The sequence below is a fragment of the Eretmochelys imbricata genome, chromosome 7, assembly GCF_965152235.1.
Source record: "Eretmochelys imbricata isolate rEreImb1 chromosome 7, rEreImb1.hap1, whole genome shotgun sequence".
Classification (NCBI taxonomy): Eukaryota; Metazoa; Chordata; order Testudines; family Cheloniidae; genus Eretmochelys; species Eretmochelys imbricata.
The window spans coordinates 121,810,469-121,821,075 of NC_135578.1; the positions used below are offsets into that span (position 1 = coordinate 121,810,469).

General features: G+C 49.0%; 1 protein-coding gene across 1 annotated transcript in view; it reads right to left on the reverse strand.

Annotated features, from left to right (window-relative positions):
• Positions 1-10,265, reverse strand: part of TRIM8 (tripartite motif containing 8) — a 53,392-nt gene extending 43,127 nt beyond the window's left edge. Inside the window, exon 1 of the mRNA XM_077823270.1 lies at positions 7,593-10,265. Within this exon, the coding sequence (XP_077679396.1) occupies positions 7,593-8,162 (570 nt within the window). The 5' untranslated portion in view covers positions 8,163-10,265. The remainder of the gene's footprint in view (positions 1-7,592) is intronic.
• Positions 10,266-10,607: the final 342 nt, after the last annotated feature.

Here is a 10,607-nt window from a genome sequence, read left to right on the forward strand (position 1 = left end):
GCGGGGGGGGGGGGGGGGAGAGGGGGAGGGAGAGCTGCTCCTTTCTGCCTTTGGCCCAAACCAGCCATTGAGAGCGGAAAGTTTGGGAAGGGGGAGGCCAGGGGAAGAGTCTTCAAAACCTCTATAATATTTACTCAAACTCCTTCGCTCCTTTGATTACAGCTGGTCAAACATCCCCTCTCTTCCCCATCACGCCTCTGTTGTGGGGGGGGGGGAGGGGAGGGAAAGAAATTATACTTTCAAATTAAGGCCTCTTTTCTCTCCTCTCTTTTTCAACCAACCAACCACCCAGCTGGCCCTTTCCTCCCCCAGCCAGATCACGTGTAGCAGAGAATGGTTCTCCATTGCCCAGCTTCTCTGGTGAATGGCACTCTGTGAATATCACAGATTAGCCTCAGACTGAACAAGATGCTGGACCAAGTTTATTACAACAAGGGTATTTCCGCAGCCATCAAAAGCTCTGTTTATACCCGCAGGTTTATACTGGAACAGACCTGGCCAACGCTCCACTGACTTCCTATTTCACAGTTGCCCTCCCTTTGCTTTTGAAGCTCTCCAAAGCAGGCTGCGTGGTGTGGTAGGAGCTACAGAGAAGATCCTTGTGCTAGAATCTGTGACACAGGAAGAGCAGTCAGAAGGCGGGGTTCTATACCCAAGCTGTCAGGGACTCAGTGGCTGGGCAAAACATCCAGTCTTTCTATGCCTCAGTCTCCCCATCTGTAAAATGGGATAATAGCTAAACCATGGGTGGGGGGAGGACCTTAACTTGCTTCTGGTTCTAAAGCACTCTGGGAGCCCCGATAAAAGATGCTATGCACAGTACCACATGGACCTGTCTCATATGCGGATGTAATCCTTATACACCTACCCCTAACACTGTCCCTCCTCCACTGCACATGCCTATGTGCAGTCCCAAATTACGGCCCAAGGGCCTTTGCCTTTCCAGCTCCTACCACACCAAGCCACCTTCTTCCATCCTTCCCACTTCATCAGCTCCACGTCTTGTATCCGGTCTCTGCCAAAAACCTCTCCCCAACCTCTGCCTCTTAATTCCTCTGGTAGTTATTTTTCAGATAGCTGTGTATAAAGCACTTGGGGATGGGGATTTGTAGCAAAGCAGGCACAAGCAACCAAGCTGCCTAGGTGCGACTGCATTCCGAGGCCTTAGTATAAATGCAGCAAGGAAGACAAGGGGGAGGGTATAGGAAGAGGAAAGAAATATTTCAACCCACAGCCAAGGAATTCAATAGGGAAATTCAAGACAGTTTTAGTTGACCGATGGCCTAAAGGTATCGTCTTGCTTTGGGGGACTCCGAGGATCAAGACAAGTTCATGCTAGGGGTAACTTCCCAGACTTCAAAGGCTTTACACCAGGGATGGCTAGGCACCCCCAAGATTCCTCTGAAGTACCCTTTCCTGCTATCTTATGCATTTAATTTCCTGTCTTCTAAATTGGCAGGAAAACCAAGGGCAACAGCAAAGCCCACACAAACCAAGGACTGTTAAAGACACGGAGATGGGGCCAGGGAGGTCTGACGAGATCACCTATGATGGCCTAAAAAGACACTGCACACAAAGGCAGAATCCCAGGGCACAAAAAACCGTTCCCATTTGGCAGCCCAGAGCCAGAACAACAAGGGGGTGCTGCAGGTCAGGACTGAGGAACATCGGAAGAGCTGTGGGCAGGGAATTGAGGGACATCAGCAGAGCTATGTAACGGGTGTCTCGGACCAGAATAGCCAGGGACTTCCTGTGAGTACGGAGGCCCACTGGCGTAGCTGGGCGGGACCTAGTGCCGTAATAGTCCTGAGTCTGGAATGAGGCACTTTGCAGAGCACTACGGGAAATGCTTGCACAGCATCTGTCCCCACTGACCAGTCACGAGTACTAAATTACACCAAGCTCTAGGCAAATATGTATAAACACTACCCCTTCAATGATCTGCACCTCACACACACGTCTGATAACAAAACACCTGGAAATATACACACGCCTATTAAATCAAACCCTATGCACTATAAGCTACAAAACCTGGTTTTGTTTTTAAAATGCAACCCACCTCAGCTCTGCCTAAAGCGTCTCAGTTCTAGCTGGTGCCAGCCACCTGGTATTTAGAGGCACTCCAGTTCCAATAACATTTTTTACCATTGGGAGAGAAGGACCCTTTCAAGGGGAAAAAAAAATTCCCCCAGCTCCACAGCTGTCTATCAAACAGAGGTCTGCAGAGCTCCCGCTCCGAAACCCATTGTGTAACTGGCAATTTTTTGTCCTTGCTGGAGTGCGTCAGGGCAAATCGATAGGGCCAGCCAGGAAAAGGGGTGGAAAAAAGCCACCATGGACATTTTCCACAGATCATCTGCAGGGAGGGTATGGCCAGCCACTGCTTTGCCTGGACAGGCACGATTAACAGGTCACACGTATGTCAGGCTCTGTAGCCATTTCTCCCAGCAGTGCACTGGCACAAGGCCTGACTCTGTACAGAAATTTCGCTTCCAAAAAATCTTCCCCGGCAGGAGCTTAGAATTCAGCACTGTTCCCCCCACCGATCCATTTCAGACTTTTGGCAAATACTACAGGTCTCCTCCCTCCTGGATTTTAAAAGAGAGCTGAAATCAACTCGGCTCTTTATGTGATTAAAAACAAACAACTCCCCACCCCACCATGTCCATCTATAAAGCCAAAACCATCTTCCCTGTGCAATAGCCAAATCAGCACTGCTCTGGAAACAGGGCCGTACTGCCTTAGCACCTGAAAGGGGAGCACTGAACATTGTTTTCAAAAGGTCTCACCAAAATAATACTGGTTACATATAGATCTCCCATTCTTCTTAAAAAAATACTACAGCTATTCAGAACACAGAAGAATCCCCCCCCACACACACACCCCAAAGCTGTTCTACCTGTAAGGCAAGTCAAATAGCAGGATTAAAAACCCTGAGCATCCCTAAAAAAAAGGCCAAAGCACAGGGTATACATGGCATTTTAACTCTGTACTGTCTGCTTTGAGATTCCCAAGTGAGCTTTGATTGAGGCTAGTCTAAATCAATTGCATCCAGAACAGAGATTAGGATGAACATGGCAACATTTGGAGAATGTTTGGGAGGAAAAAATGTTTTGCTGGTTTTGTTTCCTATCTTCCTTCAAATCCCCATTAGGTGACTTCAGAATCGGATATAACTTTTCTTTAATAGACAAACAAAAAACAAAAGAACAACAACAAATTGTTCCCAAGATGGGGTTATTCTGCAAGGTTGGAAGGAGATTGCATTATAACCGGGGATAAAGGTCAGCCCGGGAAATTTAAGATTTCAACAACGAAAGCAGGGCCTGAAGAAAACCCCCCTCATCTTTTGATTCCTTAATACAAACAAAATGACAAGAAACAAACAGAGGGCTTTTATTTTCATGCCACAAAAACAGGAACTAAAAGGAGAAAACATCTCGGGGTGGGGGGAGATATATTACACACATTCGCAAGCAAAAGATTAACCACAAATGATATGTGCTGCTAATATCTGTATTGCAATAGTGTCGGTGAGCTTCAATCATGGACCAGGACTCCACTGTGCTTGGTGCTGTACACACAGAGCAAAAAGACAATCTTTGCCCTGAAGAGTTTGCTATCTACATACAAGACTATCTGCCTTTGCAATTCTGAATGTGTTTATTCGAGACACACCTGCCCCTTCTCCCATACAGTCTTATCTGTGCCCCTGCAACCTGGAACGATCTCGCCTGACTCGTGCTCAACGTACTGTTTATATTGCAGTAGTACTCAAAGGTCTCATCTAGATTGTACAGCACCTAGCACGACTGAAACCAAACACACTGAAAATGACAGCCCCTGCACCCAAAGAGCGTACAGTCTCCAAGACTTGACCTAACAAGCGGAGGACACAAACAAGGGGTCACAAGCCTTGGGCTTGTCGAGGCAACCATCACAACTTGCCACCCGGCTAGCTGTGATCAGGTTACCTTCAAAGGCCTCCCATGCAGACTTCAGCCCCAGGCCCTTGCTACAGACACAGAGCTGGATCCAGAGTCCCGCTACACATTGATATTAGGAAGGTGACAGAGCAGAGAATCAGGCCCAGAGTCATCAAACGTCTTTGTTAAGTAATTAAAAAACGATCAAAAAAGGAGCTACAAAAAGATCCATGAGGAATATCACATGACCAGTTCCTCTCAGACACATTCCCCCCCAGCCGCAGATCTCACTAGCTCCGTGCTATTAGCCATTCATCAACGTCATTATATAGCCCAGGTTTGGGGTTTTCTGCCATCCCTTGTTGTGTTGTGGCTAACCACACTCAGACAAGCAATTCCAAGGGAGTCAAAGGGAATATTCGCCTGAGAAAAAAAATCACCAGATCTGGCCCTTAGAGTCCAAGATCCTGAGGGCAGGAAGTTGCCAGTTCCTATTTGTCTGCAAAGCACCATGCACATTAAACATTTAAATGGGCAGATCCCAAGGCCCACTGACAAAAGGTGGGTTTATTGCTATTTTATTGAAGGGAGAAACTGAGGCACAAGACCTAGGTCACACAGTGAGCGAACGGGAGAACTGGGAATAGAAGCCAGATCTCCTGACTCCCAGCTCTGTGCTTTATCCACTGGATCAGGGTGCCTCGCTTATTCAGACAAACTCAGGCTGATGACTTGTAGCAGTGTTGATTAAGAACCTCAATATTTGGCCTAATCTATGTAAGGAATTTATTTGGTCCCCATTACAACATCAGAGCACTTCACAATCTTCAGTGCATGGCCCTGTAGGAGGGGCCAGTGCCATCATCCCCACTTCACAGAGGAGAAACTGAGGCACACAGGGGCTAAGTGACTCCCCTAAGGTCACACAAGAAGTCTGTGGCAGAACAGGAAATTGAACCCCGGTCTCGAGCCTCAAGCTAGTTCCTTAACCACTGGACCATCTTTCCTAAATACTAAAGGTTTGCAGTGAGACTGAAGTGTATTCCTTGCCTGGCTGTAGCTTTGCAACCTGCAGTTTAGCCAGGAAACGCCCTGAGGGGCTAACGCAGAGCCAGCAGAAGGTATCCTTCGAGCAACAACACATTTTAAAAGTGGGCGTGGATGAGATCCAAGTCTGCTGGGAACCCACCCGGAAAATTCCTTGGCGCGACGCTGCGCAGCGGACCGCCCCAGTGCGTGGGTTTCCCAGCCCAGCCAGCCACTCCCGGCTCTGGGATGAAGGTATCTTTCCTACTTGGCTCTGCCCTTTTCCCAGAGAGGGAAGAATTCACAGAAGCAAACAAATGCTTCTCACAAGTCTGGCTGAGTCTTTGCCCTTCCTCAGGGTTGCGGGGGGGAGAAGGAAAAGAAGAACCACTAGCAGCTCCATGCAGCTCTTTGCTTTCCCCAAAAAACCCAGAGGGGGAAAAACCACTTTCCTGTGAGCTCACACTGACTCCTCTCCGCAGAGAATCCCCCCCGGGCCTGGCCATCCAACTGGAAAGTAATCACGTTGCGCTTTTTATTTATTACCCTTTTTTTTTTTTTTTAATTGCTAAATGGTGACTCATTTTGGCAGCGTTAAAATACACAGGAAATCATCCCCATTTTACAGCAACCACCATTCGATTCACTGTTAAATATTTATTCCGCGCACTGCGGCCCTGGGAGGAAGCCGAGGGCCCCACTGCCCTGAAGCAGTTGTACGGGAGACAGCAGGACAGAACAGGAGAGACCTCGGGGCCAGCCCAAGGAAGACAGCAACGCTGGGGTGGGTTGATGGCCTATGCGCTTGTTAGCTGTCCCCAGTCTCCACAGCTAAGGGGAGGGACTAGACCCCAGGATTAGGGCAGGAAGGGCTCCACCAGGCCACGCTGCCAAACAAGGCTCAATATACAAAACCCCCTATTATTCCAGTTCTGGGCACGAGCACACAAAACCCCAGTGGTCTGTGCTCCTCCCAGGATGGGCACTGGTCCCACCCGTCCCCACCACAAACTCTTCATTGTTCAGCCAAATGTCAGCTAAGTGCCCACAGGCAGAAAAGCTGGTGCAGTAGCCCGCTGCGCCCCCATGCTGCCCCCTCCCCGGGGCTTTTGGAGAAGCCTAGTCACTGGTGACACCACCCCCAGCTGCTCAAGTTCCTGCCCCTGCCCCACCCCTCCTCCACAACACCCACCTCCAACCGGTTTCAAACATCACAAGAGGAGGGAGACTTTGGGGGAGCCCGGGTGGTGGGAAGAGAGAGGAGATGCTGATTTGACACTGACGAGCCATACCAAGGGAGGGATGCATTGTAATCAAGGCATTGCTTGCCACCCCTGGGAGCAAGCTGCCTGAAACCAGATTTCAAAGCAATTCAACCTACGAACCCATCTGATTTCCCTTCCATCCTCACTTATTTGGGAAGCAGAAGAGGGCAGGGCCTTCGGAAAAGGTTCTGGAGGCAAGTCCTCTAGCAAAGGGTCTCTCTCTGCTGATGTTTTGTTCTAAACCAGGGCGATTATGTTCTGCATTCATCCGCTGCAACAAATGGCCCACGGAGGGGATCCTTTACGTTATAACCACATACCCATAATTAGCTGCATCAGCAAGTTACCCATATCCTCTTCGTTAATTAGTTTGCAAAGCAGTTTGAAGGTTTCAAGTCCTATTGTCACCAGTGGGTGACAAATGACTTCAAAAGATCCCCATCAAATACCTCACTGCTTCCTTTCCCCCACCTCCACGCCATTGTTTGAATAACCCCTTGAAAGCTGAAAACACAAACCCCATACCAGTCATTTTATCACCCACCCCTGTTTGACATGCACTCCCCCCGCCCCCTTTCTCCTCACCCCCATGATGCCTTTCCAGCTGAGCTTGAAATTAACGTCTGCTTTTGTAGCCAGACTAGTCCACAGGATATGAGACACAGTAGGTAGGTTGGTCCAGTCAAAGATATTACCTCACCTACTTTGTCTCTCTCATGTCTGCTTTTGTTTACTTCCTCATTTGTACCCCAGCACCACTGAGGAGCTGGGAACAGGGCACTGCATCAAATGGCAGTTGCAGAACCATCAGGGAGGAGGAGTGCAAGGAGTTATTTTGTGTAGGTCCTACGTAAACACTGGCCTTTTCAAAAAATAAAAAGATTTCTCAATGGCACAGCAGAGGATTAAAAATGAAGTAGAACAGGGAATAGGTGGCAAATTCCTCCCCTAATGACTTTAAACCAGGTGGATTTTGTGGAGGGGAGGGGACTCAGATTTGACTGTGCCCACTTGAGTCTGGAATCTTCACAATTGAGTAAAAGCCCTTGATCCAAAAGAATCACTGTGGGGAGCTAGGTAAAGGTTCAGACAGGCAATACGGGGCAGTGATTCGCTTCCATCCCACTCTTGAACTGGAAGAGATCCATGAAGTCCCTTTGCCTTGCCCCACTGGCCAGTCCCAGGTCGGTTCCAACAACACATTATTTTTAAGGACTTTGACCATCTCTTTTAGACTGGAATCTCCTCGGGGCAGGGACTTACTTGCCTTTGCTTGTCTCTTGGGCAGCACCATGCACACCACGGGCGTGCTGCAACCAGCGCAACCATCTCAGAGAAAGAGACAAAAAAAGGGACAACTACGGGGTCCACTTACCCGGATCTCGTTGCGCCGGATTTCCACGTCACACACCGAATGGCCCTGGTGGGCCCCGCTATAGTAGCAGCAGAATTGGCACACGGCGACCTGCTCCGCTTCACAGTGGTACAGTCGGTAGGCGTTGTGCTGGGGGCAGCTCCAGGCCCGGACATCGTCCGCCTCCACCAGGAGGTGCCCCCGGGCCGTGGAGGGCTGCTGCAGGTGCGTCTGCACGTGAGATTGACAGCAGGGGGCCTCGCACCTCAGGCAGATCTTTTGGGCGGGCAGCGGGGGGCCCCTGCGGCAGAAAACGCAGTGCAAGACGGAGGGGGTCTTCTCCAGGTTGAGGGAGTTGAACTTTTCCACAATGTTGGTCAGTTTCAAGTTCTTCTCCAGGTTGGGTTTCTGGTTGTAGGCCTGATTGCATTCCGGACAGCGCACTAACCCAGTCTCTTTGGCCCACGCCTCCCCTATGCAGCCCCTGCAGAAATTGTGCTTACAAGGAAGTTGAACGGGTTCCACAAAGACATGCAGGCAAATGGGACATATAAGTTCCTCTTCAAAACAGTTCTTCCAATTTTCAGCCATTTCTACGGATATATATATATATATATAATCTCTCTCTTACTATTTCAGTTTGATCTACAGATGCCGATGGAGAGTGGGTTTTTCCCCCTGCAGTGGGAAGCCTGCCGGTAAACTGCTATTGAAAAATAAAAAAATAATAAAAAATAAAAACTACAGGATATTCTAAACTTCAAAGTAAAATAACCCACAGAGCAGAGTCCTACGAAACTCAAACACTAACAAAAATGTATATATACGATCTGATTAAGGGCCAGTGTTAGCTGGAAAAAAAAAAAAAAAAAACACAGAAGCTTTCAGGGTTTAAAGCCCACAATTTTAACAACTCTTAGGAGCAGTTTTGTTTCTTCTGATTCTGGAAGGTGAATCGAAACTTACTGAAGGTTGAAAAAAAATCCATACAAAATCCAGTAGCAGAGTCCAAGTTCCATTAAAAACCTCCTAAATTTAGAACTCCGGATTTGATTTTTCTTGTCTTCGGTTTGCAACTGACATTCAATATTTTAAAGGGACTTTTGTCCACCAACCCAGTCAGAAGCCCAAGAGAATAGACTGCCTCCGATTTCTTTTCCCCCTTCCTTTTCTCCCTGAGGGGAGCTAGGAATTAGTCTTTTTTTAAAAAAATAAAATAAAAAAATCAGAGTTAAGATCCAAATGGAAGGAAGGAGGAAGATTAAAAAACAATGAAACAACGAACTGGATTCTTTCAACTGCCCCAACGATTTTCTTCTAACCCAGCTCAGCAGCAAAAAAAATTCTTTCGGTTGCTTTGGAATAGTGAGATCTTGGACGGAAGAACACAGTGGGAAGACGGGTCAATCATTCAGATGAAATTCCAGCCCAGAGCCAAAGGAACCCTCCCTATCCCTTCCTCCTTTCACAAATAGGAATGAGAATGAAAGAAGAAAAAAAGGTTTGGGAGAGGGGAAAAAAAGGCCCATGAAACAAAAATCAACCTGTGCTCTAAATTCTCACTAGGGAACAGGTTTAGAAAAAGAAAATCTCGTTTCAGGATCTGGAGAGATTCTGATTCAAGGTAAAAACGTCCCCAAGTAGAAACAATAAGACAAAACAAAAGCTCAATATTTGGGAGCGAGCTGGGTCGCTGGCAGGAAAACAAGCATGCCTTGATCAAACTGAAAAGGAATTTCTCAACTGCTAATGAAGAGCCCTTCCCCCTCCTTTTCCTTCTCTTCTCTGTTTTCTCTCTGACATGAAAGCTATTTCTCCTTTCAGATCCAGCCTGCAAAAAGGGGGGGGGGGGTGAGAAAGAAGCTGAAAGCCGACTGCTGAAATGTACAATTCCAGCAGGATCTAGTCAATTCTCAGCCATTTTGAGTTGCCGCTCTCAGTTTGGATTTTAAAAATATAGCGACAAGAGAAAGGAGGGTGGATTTAACAAGAAAAAGTAATAAAAACAATATATAAAAAAAAAAAATAACCGATCCGGTAGACGGCACCACCCTGTAAAGTATGCGCCTGATGTGTCAGTTTAAGGAGGGGAAACTCCACATTGAGTCGGTGCAGCAGCAGCAGCTGCTGTTGTCTTTTGGCTTTATCATCAGATCAAAAAAAAAAAGCCAACAGGCTCATCACGGCCACCTCCAGCCATCTTGGTTTTTGTTGTGTTGTTTTTTTCTCTGTGTGTGTGTGTGTGTGTGTGTGGTTTTTTTTTTTTTTTTGGAATAATCTTTTTAATAAAGACAGCCGTCTCTTCTCCCCCTCCCTCCGCCCCCAGAACCATAAAAAAAAAAACCACACACCAATCTGGCAGCACCCTGGTTTCAAGGCTCTCTCTTCTGCCCTACCCGCTCCTCCCGGATTCTTTGCCCCACGCAGGGGGAGGTGGAAAAAACAAACCGACTCCCCTACAGAATGAAAAGGGAGGGAGGGGGGGAAAAAAACACACACACCCCCCCCGGCCGCCACGCAACAGCCCCAACCCAAGCGGGCTCGGCCCCGATGTCACACGCCCGCCGGGGCAGCGGCGACCGGGGCAGCGGCTCCCCTGGGCTGGGCCATAAAGAAGGAATAAGGCCCCCTGACAGCTACAGAGCCATCGTCAAGCTGCAGCTCCGGAGCCAGGCTGCCACATCCCCGGCGTGGGGGGGGGGAGGAGATGCGTGTCGGGGAGGGAGGGGGGGTGGGCAGAGCAGGAGAAGCGGCCCCCACACCGCCCTATAAATCCTCAAGATGCTACGGGGGGGGGGTGCGCGGACCCCAAAGTCCTCGGGATTTTTGCGGGGGGGAGGGGGCTGGAAATCGGGAAGCGGCTCCCCGTGCGGGGTGGGGGCGGGGGGCGACAGAGGCTGCAGGGGAGGAGGAGGTGGTGGGGGGGGGGGAGTCCGGGTCCTCTTCGGGCTCTCGCTGCGCGGGGGGGGCGGCCCGATCCCCCCGCCCCGAGCAGGCGCCCCTGGGGCCGCGGCGCCCCGTTCGCGTGACAACCCT